At 56.3% G+C, this 19,926-nt stretch overlaps 8 protein-coding genes and 1 non-coding gene across 9 annotated transcripts; 4 read left to right on the top strand and 5 right to left on the bottom strand.

Annotated features, from left to right (window-relative positions):
- Window positions 1–28: 28 nt before the first annotated feature.
- On the bottom strand, window positions 29–3,442 carry BO70DRAFT_386589 (sodium:solute symporter family protein; the record flags this gene model as incomplete). The annotated part of the gene is made up of 13 exons (XM_025545835.1): window positions 3,165–3,442; window positions 2,547–2,638; window positions 2,435–2,510; window positions 2,333–2,390; window positions 2,102–2,288; window positions 1,959–2,058; window positions 1,832–1,915; window positions 1,600–1,786; window positions 1,501–1,551; window positions 1,287–1,457; window positions 920–1,238; window positions 354–862; window positions 29–265 (listed from the first exon to the last, which is right to left on the bottom strand). The coding sequence occupies exons 1-13, from the start codon at window positions 3,191–3,193 to the stop codon at window positions 29–31; spliced, it is 2,100 nt and encodes a 699-aa protein (XP_025400143.1). The 5' UTR covers window positions 3,194–3,442.
- On the top strand, window positions 3,054–5,442 carry BO70DRAFT_334699 (LLM class flavin-dependent oxidoreductase; the record flags this gene model as incomplete). The annotated part of the gene is made up of 8 exons (XM_025541028.1): window positions 3,054–3,529; window positions 3,609–3,749; window positions 3,804–4,014; window positions 4,086–4,098; window positions 4,157–4,216; window positions 4,277–4,833; window positions 4,973–5,150; window positions 5,215–5,442. The coding sequence occupies exons 1-8, from the start codon at window positions 3,460–3,462 to the stop codon at window positions 5,440–5,442; spliced, it is 1,458 nt and encodes a 485-aa protein (XP_025400144.1). The 5' UTR covers window positions 3,054–3,459.
- A 455-nt stretch (window positions 5,443–5,897) lies between these two features.
- BO70DRAFT_t139 lies at window positions 5,898–5,969 on the bottom strand. Its single transcript has one exon. It is a non-coding gene; the product is annotated as a tRNA-Ala (tRNA).
- Window positions 5,970–6,343: 374 nt separating this feature from the next.
- BO70DRAFT_361203 (uncharacterized protein) lies at window positions 6,344–8,366 on the bottom strand. Its single transcript, XM_025542989.1, has 6 exons — window positions 7,972–8,366; window positions 7,409–7,811; window positions 7,210–7,344; window positions 7,004–7,150; window positions 6,818–6,943; window positions 6,344–6,768 (listed from the first exon to the last, which is right to left on the bottom strand). The coding sequence occupies exons 1-6, from the start codon at window positions 8,039–8,041 to the stop codon at window positions 6,399–6,401; spliced, it is 1,251 nt and encodes a 416-aa protein (XP_025400145.1). The 5' UTR covers window positions 8,042–8,366; the 3' UTR covers window positions 6,344–6,398.
- Window positions 8,367–8,866: 500 nt separating this feature from the next.
- Window positions 8,867–10,634, bottom strand: BO70DRAFT_361204 (uncharacterized protein). Its single transcript, XM_025542990.1, has one exon. It carries the CDS (start codon window positions 10,593–10,595, stop codon window positions 9,009–9,011), a length of 1,587 nt encoding a protein of 528 aa, XP_025400146.1. The 5' UTR covers window positions 10,596–10,634; the 3' UTR covers window positions 8,867–9,008.
- Window positions 10,635–10,954: 320 nt separating this feature from the next.
- BO70DRAFT_386592 (MFS general substrate transporter) lies at window positions 10,955–12,794 on the top strand (the record flags this gene model as incomplete). The annotated part of the gene is made up of 4 exons (XM_025545836.1): window positions 10,955–11,442; window positions 11,489–11,743; window positions 11,819–12,203; window positions 12,331–12,794. 4 exons carry the CDS (start codon window positions 10,955–10,957, stop codon window positions 12,496–12,498), a joined length of 1,296 nt encoding a protein of 431 aa, XP_025400147.1. The 3' UTR covers window positions 12,499–12,794.
- An 80-nt stretch (window positions 12,795–12,874) lies between these two features.
- On the top strand, window positions 12,875–14,825 carry BO70DRAFT_386593 (putative general amidase). Its single transcript, XM_025545837.1, has 4 exons — window positions 12,875–13,877; window positions 13,935–14,394; window positions 14,463–14,547; window positions 14,608–14,825. Exons 1-4 carry the CDS (start codon window positions 12,934–12,936, stop codon window positions 14,727–14,729), a joined length of 1,611 nt encoding a protein of 536 aa, XP_025400148.1. The 5' UTR covers window positions 12,875–12,933; the 3' UTR covers window positions 14,730–14,825.
- A 493-nt stretch (window positions 14,826–15,318) lies between these two features.
- Window positions 15,319–16,816, top strand: BO70DRAFT_386594 (glycoside hydrolase family 76 protein; the record flags this gene model as incomplete). Its single annotated transcript, XM_025545838.1, has 3 exons — window positions 15,319–15,394; window positions 15,461–16,182; window positions 16,250–16,816. 3 exons carry the CDS (start codon window positions 15,319–15,321, stop codon window positions 16,814–16,816), a joined length of 1,365 nt encoding a protein of 454 aa, XP_025400149.1.
- A 1,536-nt stretch (window positions 16,817–18,352) lies between these two features.
- Window positions 18,353–19,737, bottom strand: BO70DRAFT_313016 (magnesium transporter CorA family protein). The gene is made up of 2 exons (XM_025540231.1): window positions 19,064–19,737; window positions 18,353–18,957 (listed from the first exon to the last, which is right to left on the bottom strand). The coding sequence occupies exons 1-2, from the start codon at window positions 19,627–19,629 to the stop codon at window positions 18,378–18,380; spliced, it is 1,146 nt and encodes a 381-aa protein (XP_025400150.1). The 5' UTR covers window positions 19,630–19,737; the 3' UTR covers window positions 18,353–18,377.
- Window positions 19,738–19,926: the final 189 nt, after the last annotated feature.

Here is a 19,926-nt window from a genome sequence, read left to right on the forward strand (position 1 = left end):
TGTGCCCACTGCTCACGTCACGCGGATATCATATCCAACCTGCCGAGTTGCTCCCTCCTCCACTCTTCTCATCCACTTTCGTCACCTCATGAGATCCGTCCGTAATGGACGGCGACGGTACGGAGGGAGTATCCTTCCTCCCACGCAGCGCCCGATACACCTGCGTGATCTGCTGTATGCCCCCATCTAAGATAGGATAAAAGATTGCCACGAGCATGGTAATCCACAGCCAGATGATCCCGACGACCACCCAAGCTGAGAAGAACTGTACCACAATTAGTACGTCTCACCACAAACATCAAAACAAAACGAAAGGGAAAGGCAAAAGGAACAGAAAAAAGAAAGACACTCACCCCCCTCCCAAAAACATACTGCGACCCATACATCGGCAACGGCCAAATAACCCAATGCCCGAGAAACGTCGCGACGGACCAAAACGCCGCGATGCGACCCCATCGCTTCAACTCCCGGGGATCAGACAACGACGTCGTCGTCGTCGTCGACGCGGGATGCTCCACCTGCCGTTCATCCACCGTCGCATCACTATCGCTATCCACCCTATCGAGCCCCAACTTCTCCTTCCTGAAGTCCGCCCAGTCGTACCTCTGCGACCGAAACAGGGTGATGACGACCGAGTACAGGATGGGCGAGAAAGCCGACGCAACGGTGCCGTACACACAGGGGAGAATCTCCCCCGTCGTGGCGACAGACACCGCGCCATAGAAATGCTGCGCGGTGCCAAGCCAGACTGCGATTCCGGTGGCCATGCCCAGGATCGGGGCCAGGATGGCGGCGGCCTTGCTCTGGCGCCGCCAAAGGATGGTGAATGCCATGGGGAAGATGCCCGGGCAGGTGACGACGCCTGGGATTTGTGGGTTAGTGTTGTCTGGGATTATCGGGGGTGGAGGTTGGGGTGTACCGAGCATATACAGTGTCCAGCCGAGATCAATGCCGACATAGTGGAGCATTGTGCTGAAGCCGGCGGAGAATGCGGCGAAAAAGATGACGCCGAAGTGGCTGGCGCGGATGATGTCTCTGTCTGACGCGGATCGGTGGATGTATTCACGGTAGACGTCGAAGCTGAGGATGGAGCTGACGGCGATGACTTGCGCGGAGAGCGTCGAGGTGACGGCCATGAAGGTGATCAGGAGAACGGCGGCCGCGCCACCCTTGCCGGCTATGGCGATGGCGGCGTAGGGGAGGACGAGGCCGTTGCTTACTTCCGTGGAAGTCATGCGCTAGATTTGTTAGTTTTGTCCTTGGGCGGGTGGGGGGATGGCACGTACTCGTGGATATGTTGGGAAGACGGGTCGATTCTCGAGACCGAGGGCGAGGGAGCTCATGATGGTACCGAGTGCCCAGGGGATGGCGAAGTAGGCGATCCCTCCGATTGTGTATCCGGGGACGACGGAGGAGGGTGAGGCGGAGAAGGCCTTGATGAAGTAACTGGTGTCCATCTGGGGAGGTTAGTGATGCTTTTGGATGAACGGGAGTACTCACAATAACCAAGCCGAAGTTGGAGCAGATATGCAGAATCGCAAACAGGATGGCCTGTTTTTTGGTGTCAGAATGCATCAGGAGATTGGGAGGCTTACATACACCCTTCGAAGTCATGGTCAAGTAAGTCCCGTCGTGGTTTCCAGACACCGGATGACGCTTCGCAGCCGCTTGGACGAGATCATACAATCCGCCTATTGACCCGACCTCTTCGAAGGTAAATGCTTTGATCGTGAAGTAGCAAGCGATGATCAAGATAATGGCCGTGTGGAAGTAGTCCGTCAAGAAGCTACTACTGTCAGCACATTTCATCGATTCCAAACAGAGCACATACGTCGCTTTGATTCCCCCGACAAACGTATAAACCGTCACACCAACAGGCAGAAGGAACGTCGCAGCGATGATGTGCATGCCGGTTCTGTATAGTCAGCTTTGATCTCCATCCCGGAAAGTCCACTCACATGGCAGATATCACAGCCGAAGCGCCCAAGAGCATGTTCGCACAAGCAAAAATATTGTTGATCAGACACAAGGTCATGAAGACGATATGTGCAACCCGTCCTGATCAAGTCAGCAAGAACACGAAATGTCCCGAGCAACATACCATATCTGATCCGAACTACCTCAAGCGAGGTATGCGCGTCTGGTATCTTCCTCTTGCAGGATATTCCGATCAACGCAAAGAAGACAATCATGGGGCTGCATCCGGCAGCGAACCAAAATGGACCGGCTACTCCATAGTCATATCCGACAAACGAAGCACCCAGGATGGCTGTCGTCCATAACCAGGACTGATTTGTTAGATGGCGTTTTCAAGGACACAGGAGCGGCATACAGAAATCACAGCCGACGCTGTCAAACCTGTCCGGACCGAGCGGTTGGCAGTCATGAACCTGGATGGTCAGTATGTTTGACTCGAGGGATAGAAGTGGCGTACATTTCCGTCTTTTCGTTGTCTTCTCCTGTCGTTTTCTTGAGGACCTTGGTTATAACCATCATCGCTATTCTGTTAGCTATAGTACATCATGATCACACGGGGTCTAACATACCCAAAGCGATGACCAGGCCCAACACCACAACGACGACATAGCCGACAGCTTGGGACAGGGGAGGCTGCACGGACGCCCCCGCCGCTCGTGTACTAAGGTCGAACATTGCGTTGACAGTGATACCGTCTTCCAACAAGTACAGGGAACCCTACGAGGCACTCGACAGAGTAAATATAAACCGAGAGCACATTGCGCCACCGGCAGATACGAGGATCTACATCTCACGAATGATCCAGCTACACCCAACTGTCTGTCGATCATCGATCCTTCCACGTTCATGCCGTGGTCCCTGATGGTACGATAGCTCAGACAGATGAGGTGCTCCGACCGGCAATAATATAGCTGGATAGATGCGTATCGGCCGATAGATATGCAGCAGGATCAAGAAGGTTTGGATTGCGTGACAGCGACGAGAGTTGGCGGCATCGGCCCAAAGACAGGGCAGGGGCTGCCGTTTCCGTGGCCAAACCCTAATTGGCCGCAGCTCCAGCTTCACTCCCTTCAACCGAGGACGTCTGGGATCCGGGCTGCATCGGGGCTAAAGATTCATAATCTCTGGATTTTGGATCAAAGGTCTCAGGATGATCCGCGCTCTACCGAGTACCGTTGTCTACTTGCTCCAGACTGGACATTGCGCCCCCGCGCATGGGCTGCCCTCCTGCTCCGTCACGTCATCCCGGCCCACTGTGGTGCTAGAGAACATCATCCCGCGCATATCTATCACGGAGGCCAGGCACCGTAGACGCGGGGTCATGCACTCTCTGTCGGTCGGCGTCTTTTAAAGCGCGTTGATCGCCTAGGTTTCTAGCTTAAAATACTAACTTTCTCTCTCTGTCTCCTCCCCCGAACACCCTCAATCAAACTCTTATGATCTCTGTAAAATAACAATAACCAACTCCTCCAACCTCCCAAAATGACTACTACCAACGATGCATCCACGCGCCCACGCAAATCGCTCATCCTCAATGCATTTGTAGAAATGTGTACGCACAACCCACCCATACATCCATACATCCACCCATCCACCACCACCACCACCAACCCCTCCCTAACATCCACCAGGCAGCGGGCACCAATCCCCGGGACTCTGGCGACACCCCGAGGATGAGTCGCACCGATTCAACGACATCGAGCACTGGACGGAGCTAGCACAATTACTGGAATCCGCAAAGTTCCACGGCATTTTCATCGCCGATGTGCTAGGTAAGCTGTTTCCTTCATGAGATCCATCCCAAGCATGACAACTAAACCCCTCAGGTGGCTACGACGTCTACAAGGGCCCCCGCAACCTCGACCCGGCCATCATTTCCGGCGCGCAATGGCCTGTCAACGAGCCATTATCCGTGGTGCCTGCCATGGCCGCAGTGACTAAGAACATCGGGTTCGGGGTCACTGTCACGACGACCTACGAGCAGCCGTTTCACCTTGCAAGACGTCTGTCCACGATCGACCACCTGACTAAGGGACGGTAAGTCAGCCTCCACTACACCACACCACACCACACCACACCATATAATAATGACCACTAACACAAACCAGGATAGGATGGAATGTAGGTCTCCCCGCGCAATATTCGCATCACCGCAATCACACTCACACTCACATCACAGATCGTCACCGGATACCTCGATTCCGCGGCCCGCAACCTCGGCCACACCCAACAGCCCCAAGTACGCTCCCCACCCCCTCCCCCTCCCCCTCCCCCTCCCCAACCCACTAACTCAGTCCAGCACGACGACCGCTACGCCCAAGCCGAAGAATACATAAAAGTGACCTACAAACTCTGGGAATCCTCCTGGCGATCCGACGCCGTTGTCCTCGACCGCACGCGAGGAATCTACACCGACCCCAGCCTCGTACGCGAAATCAACCACACCGGAAAATACTTCAGCGTGCCAGGCCCGCACATCTGCCAACCCAGCCCGCAACGCACGCCCGTGATCCTGCAAGCCGGGACGTCCAAAGCCGGGAAGGCGTTCGCGGCGCAACACGCCGAGGCGATCTTCGTCGCGGGCCACAGTCCGTCCGTGGTGGCCAAGAACGTGGCGGAGATCCGCGAGTTGGCGAGGTCGCAGTTCGGACGCGATCCGGCGAGTATCAAGTTCCTGGCACTGCTGTGTCCGGTGCTGGGACGGACGGAGGAGGAGGCGTGGGAGAAGTTTCGCTATTATCGCAGTCTGGGGTCGATTGATGGGGCGTTGGCGCTGTTTGGCGGCTGGACCGGGATTGATCTGGATCGGTATGGCGAGGAGGAGGAGTTGAGGCATGTGGAGAGTAATGCTATTCGGTGGGTTCTTTCTTTCTTTCTTTCTTTCTTTCTTTCTTTCTTTCTTTCTTTCTTTCTTTCTTTCTTTCTTTTTTTTTTCTGCCTGGATTGGGGTGTCTGAGATGGGATGGGATAAAATGGGGCTAACAATGCTATGCAGCTCCGCAGTCGAAGGCTGGTCCAAAGCCACGCCGGAGGTCGAGAAATGGACCAAAAAGACGGTAGGCGAGCACATCACCGTCGGGGGACTGGGCGCAACGCCAGTGGGAACAGCGCAGCAGGTAGCCGACCAGATGGAGAAATGGGTGAACGAGGCGGACGTGGACGGGTTTAACCTGGTAAGTCACTGTCACCGCCACAGTAAACTCTGGTGGTCGGGCAATAAAAGGCTAACAGTCTCAGGCATATGCGATCAAGCCCGGTTCGTTCAAGGACGTCATCGAGCTGCTGATCCCTGAGCTCCGTAAGCGGGGCCTTTTCTGGGATGATTATGCGGTCAATAAGGGCACCTACCGCGAGAACCTCTATGGGAAGGCGGGACAGAGTGGTCCGCCGGCTGATCATCCGGCCGCGAAGTATCGCTGGAATGCGGGTGTTAAGGCGGAGGAGCATGTTATTCCGGAGAATTAGAGGGGAGGGTGTGGTGTAAGTAGCTAGTGATGAAGGATTCAAATTGTTTGAGCTGGAGACAGATGTATTGCGTGGGTCATTGTGCGAAATGAAGGGGTTATCTCCGAGTACGTGTAACACTGAAGGGCGCCACATACGCTAAATTAAGCACAACAACAAATTAAATCTGACCTATCTTCTTGTAGATGGGGGGATATCAAAGAAAGTAGCTCCATGTAATTCTACACCCCGGGACAACCCTTCCTGAGTTGAGGGTGCTTATCAAGCCTGCTCAGGCAGAAATGGCGGCGTGTCACAAAATAGTTCCCCAGCGGCTAGACATGGAATTGAAGAATGAAAGAAGGGGTAAAGGGAGTGAGTGCTGTTTCAGCTCCATCCAAACAAAGCTAGGTTGAAACCCCGGGGAATTGACGATAGCCGGCGGGAGACCCAAAAGCAAAAAGGCAAAAAAGTAATGGAGCTGCGGGGAATCGAACCCCGGACCTCTCCCATGCTAAGGGAATATTATACCACTAAACCACAGCCCCATCTCTTGAAGTAATGATGCGGTAATGGGACTCAGAACGGTAATGGTCATGTCAGATGAAGGAAATGAGGGGTATGGAGCTTTGTATTGGGATGATAAATGGGTGGGATCTGATCAGTTACGAAAACTTATATAGCAAGTAAGCCAGATTAAAGGGTTTGTCCGGCATGATGCCACAACGAGTGTGCTTTTGCAGGTATTGGGTGATGCCGATGAAATCTCTGTCCGTGCCGGATATAATATATAAGTATAGCGAATGGCTCCCGCTGACCAACAAGAAACTGAAATCACCGGGACACTGTCCCCACAGAATTATGAACCCATAAACAAGACATCTTAAACCACTGAACTACCAGAACATCCAGACGGAAATCCCAAAAAATAAATCTAACATTATCCAATAAAGTCTCAGAATATACATAGTAACCAACTAATACCTCGAATAAGGCGGCGGATCCGTATTCGGCCTCTCCACAGCCACGGCAGCCGAATGCGTCTGCTCCTGCAACCCATACACATCCAGATTGGCGACCGCCTCACTCGCCCTCTTCTTATGCTTGAGATTCCTGCGGTAAACCCAGATGACGATAATGATCAGCCCGATGCCACCGCCGACTCCCACGCCCACACCGACGCCGATGCTGATCGCGCGGCCCGAATTATTCGTCGGCTTGGCGGCGCCAGAGCAGCTGGTTTCGCCCTGGTGGGTGCGGTTCGATGGTAGGGAGGTGGCGCAGTCGATGTAGATGTTGGATTGGATGTCGAAGCTGGTGAAGTATTCGAGCGAGGAGAAGTTTGCGCTGGAGATTGTTAATAGGGGCTCGGAGATGGGAGAGGGGTTGTACATACGAGGATATTGCGCCCTCGAGGCTGATTTTGTTCGCTCCAATGAGCGAGGGTAGATACACGGCGAGGCTGCTGGAGGTGTCGACCACGAGGTCTGCTGTTGTGTTGAGCAGGGATGGGAGGTAGATTCTAATCCGCTGATCAGTGCACCGAAACGAAGTAGAGAGATCGAGATAGGTAGGTACATACCCCGCAATACCTCCATCCAACGAAAGCGTGCCGTTAACGTTGCTGAGAGACGGGAGACTCATATTGATGGGCTTTCCAGAGTTATAGAGTGTGAGACCTGCTTGTTGGGAGCTGCTTCCGGCCGTGGCAAGCAGAGGGAGCGACAGACTACAGACAGACGATTAGACCGGACCGCCAATGTTGGATGGAATTGCACTGGAACAAACCTCGACAGATTGCCAGAGATCTCTACATCGCTGGCGTTTCTCAAAGCGGGGAGGCTGACATTGAAAGACTTCTTCAAGGAGCTGCCATCGATATACAGTTCCGAGAAGACGGTGTCCAGATGACTGAAATCCAGACTACACACATACAGTGAGTAAAATGATAACCAAGCCGGGAGTCGAAAGACGAAGAAATACATACGCAGATATTTGTCCCGTGAGTTTGATAGAGCTGGCATTGAGCACGTTCGGAGAAGAAAAATTCAAGGACTGCGCTTCCTCGACGTCGATATCATTAACCCTCTCCAGCAGGGGCAGGGAAACCACTCGCAAGAGGGATGAGGAGGCATCGAGGCCCCCGAGCGACAGCAAATCCGGGAACTCGATAGAGGTCAAATTGGACCCGACGGTGACGAGGCCGGTGATGTTCTGCAGATTGCGCAGCACGGCCGACCCTGTGAAATTGGACCCGAACCCGACGTCACCAAACAGCGTGGTGCAGTTCTGGGCGAAATCATCCAACTGATCCTGGGAGTAGAAGTTATCTACATCAAACGTGTACCCATTAATGGTCGAATTGGCATAACAGTCCTGTGCGGCGACGACTGGCGGAGAAAAAGTTAATAAAAAGAGAAGAAATTTACACCCCAACACCCGGAAAAGGGAAAAGAAAAAGAAAAAAAAAAAAAAAAAAAAAAAAAAAAAAACAGGCAGACGAATTATTCAACTTTGAACGAAGAACTGAGACGGGACGGACGGACGTACGTTTCAACAAACCTCCAGCGACAGCGACCACCGCAAGGGCGGATCGCAGGCCCTGGCCAAGACGCCCCATGAGTAGTATGACAGACGAGACGAGACCCCTGAGTCCGACCCAGACCCAGACAGACCCAGTCATTCACTCAATTTCATTCATCCATTTATTTATGGCACTGGCGGTGGCCAGGGAAAGTTCGGGTTAAAAAAAAAAAGGGGTCCAGGCCCTCTTTATGACCCTTTTTTTTCTGCCGCTAGTGGGCGCGTGCCAGGTTGCCCAGAGTGCGTTAGACGACTTAGAGTAGATAGATAGATATCTAGTCTAGTGCCACTGCACGTATTATTATCTGGAAACCGGGAAAAGAGGGGCTTATCTGGTCGAGGGGCGTGGAAATGACATTTTAGTCTCTTCGGTTGAGGAAGGGCTTGAGTGGCCAGAAAACGAAAACGTCCCCGGGGGGGGGGGAATTGGGGGGCGCTATCGCTCGTCGGCCAGGGATTTGGCCACCAATAGTACCGCTAGTGTGGGTTTAGCCCGCGTTAGCGAGGCGTTGTGGCACCTCCGGACCCGTTCCCTGTGGCTGAAAAGCTTAACCCCGAGCTTTTCATCTGCATGCTATAGGGCAGGGTGCCTGGGATGGATAGGGCACAGGAGGCTAGCGGCAGGAGCAGGCAGACACATAGTTAACCAACCAATGGGGTGATTACTAATACTGACAGGGAGACGCGATTCATCTGTCTAGGACTGAGATTCAGACTCGGACTGATGCAGATGCTGGGTAAAGAAAATGATGTCATCGATCGAGGCCAATGTGGCTCATTCCGTGCATAACAATATGATCCAGCGACATGAAGCCTCACTTGGAGTCCCAAATCTGAGGAGTCCAACCCCCCCCCCCCCCCCGGACCGCTTACGATCTACGGCAACCAACGGGACGGAAACCAAGGTCGATTTGTCAACAAAGCAAAAAGTGTCCAGACCTCTGCAATGGGCGATGGATGGATGGATGGATGGATGAATGATACGGTCTGTACATTCGATCCAACTATACCCAGCTGATCAACCCAGCCTCAACCTTAACCGCCTCTAGCCACATAGGATCATCCGCATAAGTCTGATCAAACCGATCATCACTGCCATACGCAAACATCCGCGCTTGATGCTGAATCATCAGGTCCGACGGGCGTATCCCCTCCGCCATCTGCTCTTGGATATACGTCAACACCACGCGATGAACGTTGACATACCGATCCAGCGCGGTCGGAACATCCCAAGAAAAGGGCATCTCCGCGTCCCCTTCCGCCGGTGTCCCCAACACATCCGACATCTTCCACGGATCCGGCGTATGCCACTCATTCCCCACCAGATACGGCGGCATGGCATTCTCCACGAGTCGCTGCACCTCCGGCTCGAACCCCCAGTCGCCACTCCACTGGATCATATCAGCGCCCTGCTTGAAGTGATCCGCGACGTGCTCGACTCTCTCCGACCATGTCTGAAAGCTGGTATCGCAGAACCCGCACCGAGAGACGATCCGATCGCGTGTCGTGCGCCACGCGTCCATCCCGGAAAGATGTCCGTCGACCTGGTGCGTGAGTTTTAGGTGCTGCCGGAGGTGGTCTTTACGGGTGAAGACGCGTTGCTCGGGGGGTTTGTCGCGGCAGGTGCTGTAGTCGTGGGCCTTTTCGAGGTGGTCGTCGTCTGGGTTGGGGATTTGGCAGAAGGCGCATGTGCGGATGCCGTCGCCGTCGCCTTCGCCGTCGATATAACCGCCTTGTGGTGCGCAGTGCCACCGGTCTACCGGGAGATGCAGCGCCTTTTCGTGTCGCTGCCAGTCGTACTTCGTGGCAAAGGTGTCGGCGCAGAAGGTGCACTGGTAAGGGCGTCGGGTTTGCTGGAGGCGGTTCGCGTGTCGGAAATGTTTGCGACGGCGACGGTGGGGTGGTGGGCGATGAAGGGGGGTGGGAGGACGCTGTGGGGGGTGGTTCGAATGCGACAGGGCGACGGAGATCTCGGAGCTCGACGACTGGCTGTGCTCGCGACTGCTCATGGAGGCTGGGCCGAGGACGAACGAGCCGCTGGAGTCATTGCTGGACCATGCGTAGTGCGGCGTGGCGTGGAAGGAGGGCGTGTCGGTGTTGGCGAGGGCCCGGAGGATGTCGTCGGCTGCCGCGGGCTCGTTCTCGGGGGGTGAGCTCCTCCAGCGCTCCATGGGTGACAGCAGAGATACATCCCCGCTGGACCTCTTGCGGCGTCGAGCGTTGTTGAACCAGTTGGACAGCTGCCTGCGACTCAGGCCCGTCTGCTGCTCCAACTCCTCCTTCTCGGGGGCCGTGGGGTATGGGTGGTCCCGGTGCTGGTTGAGCCATGACTTGAGGATTCTCACCGAATCTCTGGAGAGTCGCTGATGCTGCCGAACTGGACGGGTACTAGTAGAGTCGTTCTCCGGGGAGAGGAGGGCATTGGGAGCGATCGCAGGGGCGGAATGGTTCTCAGGGAGCTCCGACGGCAGGGTGAAGATGGGGTCGGGGGTGGTGGGGTATGAAAAGGCATCGTCTCCGTCCAGCGGCGCTAGGGACAGAATGCCGTCACATAGTTCAGGGAGCGGTAGCCCTGGGTGAGGGAACTCCATTGGGGGGGATGAGCAGGCATATTCCCCGGGAGTTGTCGTCGGGGGGTTGGAAGTTGGAACTTCCAGAATTCGCACGCCCTGCGGATGACACGCTCCACTTGCCGACCGGCACTCAATCGGATCATCTCGTTCTGGTTAAGTCCTGGCTGATTCCGACCGGACCCGAGATCGGAGCCAGAGTCTAGACTTGCCAGTTCCAATCGCAAAAACTAGCCTGTGAGTCAATGTCTTGCCAGTTGCCATCGGTTGATCTGGACATGGGACGGGTTAGGGTTACCCGCCCGCCCATGAAATAATCTCCTCTCCCCAGGTCTGATTGATTGTTTCGACCACGACAAAATACCCCCCCTCCCCCCAAGATGGCATCCACGTCGACCTCGACCGCGATCGAACTGCAACCGGGACACCTGGTCGAACTCGAGGCAAGAGGCCCCAAGAATGCCGCCATCCAAGTGCCAACCACCACCGATGAGGTCATGCAGGCCTCCCTCCTCGCGGACGCCGAAGTCCCTGAAGGAGGGGCCGGCTGGGTGGTCATCGCAGGCTGTGCAGTGATCACCTGGTGGTTCATCGGGACCTCCTACTGCTGGGGTGTTATGCAAGCCGCTCTGGTGAAAGAGGGGGTTTCGTCTGCGTCAACACTGTCCTTCGTGGGCTCATTGGCCCCAGCCTGCATCTCTTTTCTGGGGATCCCGAACGCCCGGGTGATTCGCCAACTGGGAACCCAAGTCTCCGCACTACTGGGCATCTTCCTACTCGGACTGGGGGGAATTCTAAGCGGCTTTGCGTTCAAGGAGATCGGCGGTCTTTTCGTCACTGCGGGTGTCGTGATGGGCGTGGGAACCAGGTAACATCACTCCGGCCACTACTAGCAAAACTAACTAACATCGCAGTCTCTGCTTCATGGTCGTCTCGATCACCCCAGCTCAGTACTTCAAAAAGAAGCGCGGCATTGCCAATGGGATTGTCTACGCCGCCGGGGGCTTAGGCGGCGCTGCCATCAGCTTCATCCTCAACGCGCTCTTGACACGCGTGGGAACAGCATGGACATTCCGCATCCTGGGCCTGATCACAATGGCGACTGGCCTCCCAGCTGCATTTATGGTCAAGCAGCGAGTCCCGATCCCCCAATCCGCATTCGTTGAGTGGTGTGTACCCTACCCCCACCCCCACCCCCACCCCAACAACCACAACCACCTCACTCTCTAACCCATACCCATCAGGCGCCTATTCCGCGACATCCGCTTTCTCCTCCTCTTTGCTGCCGGAGCGATCGCAACCTTCCCACTTCTCGTCCCTCCCTTCTTCCTCCCTCTCTACACCGACTCAATGGGAATGGGCTCCGCCGCCGGAGCGGGCGTCGTAGCCGCATTCAACTTCTCCTCGGCCCTGGGACGGCTGACGTGCGGGTTCGCCAGTGACCGAATCGGGGGGCTGAACACGCTCTTCGTGTCCCTGACGCTCAGCGCGCTCAGCATGCTGGTGATCTGGCCTGCATCGACGTCCATCGGGCCGTTGATCGTGTTCGTCATCATCAACGGCATGGCGAACGGGGGGTTCTTCAGCACGATTCCCACGGTCGTTGGGAACGTGTTCGGCTCGGCGAGAGTGTCGGTCGCAATGGGGATGATTGTGACTAGTTGGGCGGGGGGTATCTTCTTGTAGGTTGTCTTGAAGTAAAATCTGAGTTGGGGGGGGGGGGGGGGGGTTGATGCTGACGGCTGTGGCTACCTAGGGTTCTCCCATCGCGGGATATATTCTCGATGCGTCGGGCGGAGAAGTGGGTGGGATCAAGGCGTATCGTCCGGCGATTCTGTATGCGGGGTTCATGGCGCTGGGGGCAGCTGTGCTGGCGGGGTTTATTCGTTTCAAGACGGATCGACGACTGCTTAGGAAGGTGTAGTGGGTTGTTGAGGGGGCTCTGAAGTGGCGACGGGCGATGTACATTATGGGAACGGACTGGAGTTGGAGGGTTAGGATGGGTAAAATAGGATAGACAAAAGGACTTGCGGGTGTTGTATATACTTGGTTACTTGGCGCTGCATTCAATTTGAGTGAACCATCCAAAATCACTCATGATCGTGGGTTTGTTACCCCAAATCCAGCCCAACCAAGTATGTGGCAACGAACACCTTGATGTCATTTCACCCGAGATCCCATTCACTTGGACTTGCAGATCCCAAACCCCTCATCTCATTCACCTGACGACCGAGGTCCCGCCCTGACATACAACCCTCCTCCTTCCTTCCCTTCCCTCTCTCCCCTCTGCCCATTTCATTTCCCTTCCACGTTCCCAAGCACCACCACCACCACCACCACAACAACAAACCAGACCAAAATGCCCTCCCCAACCACTTGGCAAGAAAAAGCGCAACAAAAACGCACCACCGCAGCCGCCAAAATCCCGGTAGAATGGCTCATCCCTTCGTCCGACCTCACGCGCCTGCAAGCCACCTACACCAACATGCTCTCGATCCCCGAACAAACCGGGCTGTTGACCCCGCTGGACATCGAAATCACCTCCACCGGGTCCGCAACCGCACTGCTGTCCTCCCTCGCGTCCCAGAAATACACCGCGGAGGAAGTAACCCTCGCATTCTGCAAACGCGCCGCGATCGCGCAACAACTCGTCTCGTGCCTCACGGAGACGTTCTTCTTCGAGGCTCTGACGCGGGCGCGGGCGCTGGACGCGCACCTCCGAACAACCGGTCGGACGATGGGACCGTTGCACGGGCTGCCGATTAGTCTGAAAGACTCGTTCAATATCGCGAGTATACACACGAGTCTTGGGCTGGTGGCTTTCCTGGATCGGCCGCCGGCGAGCCAGAACTCGTCGCTCGTGACGGTGCTTCTCGCTGCGGGCGCGGTTCTGTACGTGAAGACGAACATCCCGCAGACGATGATGACGTGTGATTCCGAGAATCATGTGTTTGGACGCGTGCTGAATCCGTACCGGACGAATCTCACGGCGGGGGGCAGTTCGGGCGGGGAGGGCGCTTTGTTGGCGCTGAGGGGCTCGATTCTGGGCGTGGGAACGGACGTGGCGGGGTCGATCCGCATCCCGGCGCTGTGCTGCGGGGGGGTTGGCTTCAAGCCGAGTGCCGGGCGGGTGCCGTATGGCGGGGTGGCCGGGTCGGGGAGGCCGGGGTTGGTCGGCGGCATTCCGGCGGTGGCCGGGCCCATGGGCCATGAGGTGAGGGATATGGAGCTGTTCATGCGGACGGTGTGTGAGGCGAGGGCCAGGGCGGAGGACGTGGATGATGGGGTGGTGGGGATGAGGTGGTTGGAGGGGACCAGCACGACGGAGAATAGCGAGCAGGCTGGGGATACCCGGGGTAGGAAGTTGAAGATCGGCTGGTATAGGGAGGATGCGTCGCGACCATTGCATCCGAATATGGCGCGGACGATGAAGCGCGCCGTCGCGAGGCTGCAGGGGGCCGGCCATACGGTGGTGGATATCACGGATCTGATGCCCTCCATGGCGGACGCGAATGCGATGGCGTGGAGGCTGTTTAGCATGGATCCGGACCGCACGGCGGAGGGACATCTGCGGAGAAGTGGGGAGCCCCCGATCGCGTCGCTGAAGATCTCGTATCCTGTCGAGGAGTCGCTGCCGGAGCCGTCGTTGCGCGAGTTGTATGATTTGAATGTCAGGAAGGACGACATCGCGGCCAGAGTCAGACGCCTGTGGCTGCAGAATGACCTCGATGTTATTCTTGCTCCTGGGTATCAGAGCTGCGCAGTCCCCCATGACACCTATGGCATGCCGGTTTATACGGTCTTCTTTAGCTTGATTGATGTGCGTGGGTTATTTATTTGTCTATCTATTGAGATATCTCTCACGAGGGCCGTGCTAACGATGGGCAGTATCCGGCGTGTGTGCTGCCGTTTGGGAAGGCGGATGCTCTGCAGGATCTGCACGAGGCGAGGGATGTGGATTACGTGCCTGCTTGTGAGTGCTGTGTTCCGATCTGGATCTGGATCTGGATATGAAGCTAAGCTGATTGCGCAGACAAACCCGAGGAAGTCGAGGGCGCCCCTTGTCATATCCAGCTGGTGGGCCGACGGATGAAGGACGAACTCTTAGTACAGCACGCGAAGGTGGTGGAGGCTGTTCTCAGAGGTGGATACTAGTGTTAGCATCGCATCGCAACGCGAAAGCAGAGAGAGCAGTAGCTAGAAGTCCCCTCCCCTCCCCAGGGGACAACTATCCTGACAATGCCATCCATTAACCCCCAATCCATATCCATCTCCATCCCATCCCACCCTACACTACACCCCAACAAACTTACGCCTGAAAAAAGCAGCAAAGATCGACAGCAAGACCCAGAACCGACCGACCGCCAACGCAACAATGTGCTCGAACAATGAAACAATACCCGCATTTGCAGACCAGCATGCGGAATGCGGCGACGCCGCATCCGGCATGCCAGCCCCCCTTCCAACCCCCCCATTGGCCGCGACTCCAGGGACCAGACGCAATGCGACCTGCCATTGCATCGCAAACCCCGATTAACTTGGTCGCGCATCGTCACTGGATTGTGCCTGGATCTGCCCGGGTGGGTCGTTTCCCTGGAAGCATGGATGCCACATTCCTGCGAGAATGTCGATGGTAAATGGTAGATAATAAGCATCGTTCGACCCTCAATCCCCCATCCCCCCCCCTCTGCAAACCGAGGTGAGCAACAACCAACACCGACCCGCCCACCCACGAACCGACATCATGCAACCACCATGGCATCTCCTGTTCTTCCTCATCGCCGCCGTCCAGGCCATCGACTACGACCTCGACAACCCAGGCACGCCCCTCCCATTCCCCCCCCCCCCCCACCCACCACCCATCTAACACCCCCCATAACACACAGAATCCATCAAAAGCGCCTGCCAATCCGTCGCCCAACAAATGCTCACCCACTACACCGGCAACCTCCCAGGCGACAACCCCGGTAACCTGCCGGATCCATACTACTGGTGGGAAGCAGGCGCGATGTTCAACGCACTAATCGAATACTGGTTCCTAACCGGCGACACCAGCTACAACAACCTCACCATGCAAGGGCTAACCTGGCAAGCCGGGTCCTCGGGGACATTCATGCCGGCCAACCAAACGCGCACCGAAGGCAACGACGACCAAGGCTTCTGGGCATTCGCCGCCATGTCCGCCGCGGAGCGCAACTTCCCGGACCCTCCCTCCTCCTCCTCCGACAACTCACCCACACCCGGCTGGCTCGCCATGGCGCAAGCGGTCTTCAACACGCAGGCCGCCCGCTGGGACGATTCGACCTGCTCCGGCGGCCTGCGCTGGCAGATCTTCACCTGGAACAACGGCTATAACTACAAGAATACCATCTCGAACGGATGCTTCTTTAATCTCGCCGCCCGGTTGGCGAAATATACCGGTAATCAGACGTATGCGGATTGGGCCACGAAGGTGTGGGATTGGACCCGCGAGGTGGGGTTCATGACGGATGAGTATCGGTTTTGGGATGGCGCGGATGATCGGAATGGCTGTGCGGAGTATAATCATATCGAGTGGACGTACAATTCCGGGGTTTATTTGTTGGGGGCGGCGGCGATGTTTAATTTTGTGAGTTGTTCGCTGGTGGGTTGATTTGAGGATGTACTAGGGCTAACAGCGCTACGCTACGCTACAGACCGAGTCACCGACATGGAAGGCCCACACGCAGGGCATCATCAACGCGTCATCGGTCTTCTTCGAAGACGACGTGATGTACGAGCGCGCATGCGAGCCGATCAACACGTGCGAGGTCGACCAGCGGTCCTTCAAGGGGTACCTGGCGCGGTGGATGGCGGCGACGACGCAGATGGCGCCGTTCACGTTCGACACGATCATGCCGAAGCTGCGGGCGTCGGCGCAGGCGGCGGCGGCGACGTGCACGGGGGGCGCGAGGCAGTCGACGTGCGGGCTGGAGTGGACGAGTCGGAAGTGGGACGGGATGGACGACGTGGGGATTCAGATGGCCGCCCTGGAGGTGCTGCAGTCGACGCTGATCTCGCGGGTTGACCCCCCCGTCACGCAGGATACCGGCGGCACCAGCCGGGGGAACCCCGGGGGAGGGGATGCGTCGCCGCCGCCGCCCAAGGTGCCCGAGGGGTTGCGCATTCGGATCGATACGGCCGATCGAGCAGGGGCTGGGATCCTGACGGCCGTGATGTCGTTCGTGGTGATTGGGTCCACGGGCTGGATGGTCTACGAGTAGCGTAGCTGGATCTGGAGCTGGGACGGTTGTGAATATATGATGGGTATAATAGCTGGCTATGTTTAACGAATGTTTATATCGGGTATTGATCCTACTCATTGTCTCGCCAGGCTGGTATACGTACTTTTCCAGCAGATCTCAAGTCTTCAAAGTCTGTATAAGAGACCCGGAGAATGGTATGGTCGAGAGACGAGAAGACAACAAAAAGAGACAAAGAATGAAAGAAGCGGAAGAAAGAGGACCGAAGCCCTTTTTTTCGGCAATCGACCACAAAGACCCGTGTCAAGATGTAAGAATCCGCCCGATCGGGCAATGAAGGTTACCTTCCAGATGCGATGCAGCCCAAAACACACCAACAATCTTCCCTGTACCCTCCAGTAAGAGACCCTCGAGAACCTAGGCTCCATCCCGTCCCCTACTGGCAAGAGTCGACACGTCAACGGCGATGGGGCCATTAGCTGCAGAGCACCGTTTATAGAGCACCCCCACTCCATCCAATGCCATGTCCGACAGCCCTATGGCAGGCCGTGCGAGAAGTGGTTGGACATCGACTACTGCATGTTTGCCTCAAGCCGAAGAGGGGATGGGATATGGACTTGCTGTTAGTGGACAGACGAGACGTCTCCTCAGCCGATAGATAGATGTCCGTCTCCTCTTTCATATGTGCTGTATGCCCTGCTTGCATATCCTCCCTCCTTTTCCCTGTTATATCTCTCTCCCCTCTTCTTTCTGCCGCTATGTATATGTCCTGTCCCTCCCTCTCCCTCCCTCTATCCTTTTTCTCACCTCTCAAATATCCCAAAATACCTCCCATCAACATCCACAATGTCCAACACTATCACCACCACTGTAACGACGATAACCACCACAATACCACCATCATGCTCCGAAGGGCGCGGTGGTCGTGGGGCTGTTTTGGTCCATGTGTATGGATGAGGAGACCTGGGGGGGGGGGGGGGATCCGATGGTGTTTCGGCCGGAGAGGTGGTTGGAAGGAAAAGAGGAAGGGATGGGGATGGGAGTGGGAGTGGGTGATGAGGGGAAGTTTTCGAATTTCTTTGGCTATGGAAGGAGGATGTGTACGGGACGGTATGTGGCGGGGAATTCACTCTTCATCCTCGTGGCGAGGATTCTGTGGGCGTTTGATATCCGCGCTCCGTTGGGGGAGGATGGGAGGCCCGTGCCGGTCGATGATATGGCGTTTGGGTCCAAGTTTGTGTCGACGCCGGGGGCTTTTGAGGCGGTGTTTAGGATTAGGAGTGAAAGGGCGAGAGAGGTGGTGGAGAGGGAGTGGATGGGGGCCGGAGAAGGATTTGGGCGTGTTGATGGGTGGGGTCAGGGAGAGGCAGAGGGGCATGGGGGTGGATATTAAAGCTTAGGTGTTAGGAGCCAATTGGTACAGTGGACAGACAGTTGATGCAGTGGACTGAAACAATGGACTGACACAATGGACGTTTATATAATGGACAGTTTTCACAATAATCAGCAGGTTTGTAATCAATCAAATTGACTCAAAGAAAGTATCTACCAGACAATAAAAAAAAAAAAAAAAAAAAACACATCACTGATCAAGCAGCCCGATCCTCTTCGCCACCAGGGCAAACAGAATAATCGCCCCAAACATGAACCCAATAATACCCCACCACCAGACCAAATTGGCGACATACTTCCCGGGCACGACGACATTCATCCCAAACAACCCCGTGATAAACTGCATGGGCACGAGGATCGACGCCAAGACCGTCAACCGGCCCAGCGCGGAGGCAATCCCATTGCGCATGCGCCCGGAGTCAAAGTGCAGCTGGGTGAGGTACTTCGACTGCGAGCGCGAGAGCATCTGCTCCGCCTGCTCCAGGTTCGATATCATGGTGATGATATGATCGCGGATATCGCTGAGATAGAGCGAGACCTGCGAGGTCGGGGCGTCGAAGGCGTCGCAGTGGCGCGCAAACGACCGGATCACGTCGATCTTGTCGTGCAGCAGCTGGCGGATCTGGATGACCTCCTTGCGCCACTTGTAGATGCGCTGCAGGACCAGACCGATCTCGTCGGGCCGCGTGATGGTGATGTTATCTTCCATCATCTCGACGCCCGATTCGACCCGGCTGATGAATGGGCCGAAGCCGTCGACGATGTCGTCGCTGCGGGGGTGGTCAGTAAGCACTTCCCAAATTCCCAGGATCAAGATGAATTCCCAGGATGAAGATAGGGAAAAGAAAAAGGAAAAGGAACAGGCTGCGGACTTACATCAAGGCATAGCAGATCCAATCGCTCGTCAGCGACAGATGGGTCCCATGCTCCTTGATCCGCTGCTGCACGTGCCCGGCATGCAGACTGGGGTCGAAGCTGAAGCTGACAACGCCCTCTCTGAAGACGAGGGCGTAGACATTATGCGAGACGATGCGGACGCCCTCGTCCGTCTCGAACTTGCGCGGCGGGCGAAGAGAGAGAAAATAGTACGAGGCGAACAGCTCGATCTTCTCTCTGGTCTCGCGTGTGTTGATATCCTCGGTGGTCAGCGGATGGAGGCCGAAGAAGCGAGAGATGGTCTCGATATCCCGGTCCGAGGGGGCCGCGAGGTCCAGCCACCACAGGCCACTATGGTGGCCAGTCTCCAAGAGCAGCTCGAAGGGCCGGTAGACGGCGCACAAGTCCGCAATGCTGGAGGCCTGGATGACGGAGTCCAGCTGCGGGGTGAAGAAGTTGAGCTGGCTGGGCCTCGTGGGCTCCGACGAGGGGAGGATTTTCTCCGCCGAGGGGTGGTCCGGGGTGGGACGCGCCAGCAGGGCCGGCACAAGCGGGTCGGGAATCATCCCGGGCCCAGGATCTCCGCGAGGAGATTATGGCAGGAGCGGACGTGGGAGAGACATCAATGGGTGTCGCGGAAGCGGATGGCAAGCGCTGGGCATCCTGGCTTGGGGGGGTGGACTGTCAGATGGGAGGAATAGGGATGGGGATGGGCGCAAATTTAACGATGGTCGATCCGTCCAAGGCGGCGTGGCGGTGCCGCCTCCACTCCCCCGTCCTCGCCAATCAGGGCCCGCCCGGCAGCCACCTGCTCGGGCGGATGAAAGCAAAGGGGTCACTCCTTGTGTAAACCCTGAAAGGCG

This window comes from Aspergillus heteromorphus (assembly GCF_003184545.1).
Source record: "Aspergillus heteromorphus CBS 117.55 chromosome Unknown BO70scaffold_9, whole genome shotgun sequence".
Classification (NCBI taxonomy): Eukaryota; Fungi; Ascomycota; class Eurotiomycetes; order Eurotiales; family Aspergillaceae; genus Aspergillus; species Aspergillus heteromorphus.

Coding starts and splice junctions, on each gene's coding strand:
- BO70DRAFT_361203 (XM_025542989.1), bottom strand. CDS start 8,041: ATGGGGCGTCTTGGCCAGGGCCTGCGATCCGCCCTTGCGGTGGTCGCT. Junction 7,345..7,408: donor CTCACGGGACAAATATCTGC/GTATGTATTTCT, acceptor GTATGTGTGTAG/TCTGGATTTCAGTCATCTGG. Junction 6,944..7,003: donor TTGGATGGAGGTATTGCGGG/GTATGTACCTAC, acceptor TCAGCGGATTAG/AATCTACCTCCCATCCCTGC.
- BO70DRAFT_361204 (XM_025542990.1), bottom strand. CDS start 10,595: ATGGAGTTCCCTCACCCAGGGCTACCGCTCCCTGAACTATGTGACGGC.
- BO70DRAFT_313016 (XM_025540231.1), bottom strand. CDS start 19,629: ATGATTCCCGACCCGCTTGTGCCGGCCCTGCTGGCGCGTCCCACCCCG. Junction 18,958..19,063: donor TGGATCTGCTATGCCTTGAT/GTAAGTCCGCAG, acceptor CCACCCCCGCAG/CGACGACATCGTCGACGGCT.
- BO70DRAFT_386593 (XM_025545837.1), top strand. CDS start 12,934: ATGCCCTCCCCAACCACTTGGCAAGAAAAAGCGCAACAAAAACGCACC. Junction 13,878..13,934: donor GGGGTGGTGGGGATGAGGTG/GTTGGAGGGGAC, acceptor TACCCGGGGTAG/GAAGTTGAAGATCGGCTGGT. Junction 14,395..14,462: donor TCTTCTTTAGCTTGATTGAT/GTGCGTGGGTTA, acceptor AACGATGGGCAG/TATCCGGCGTGTGTGCTGCC.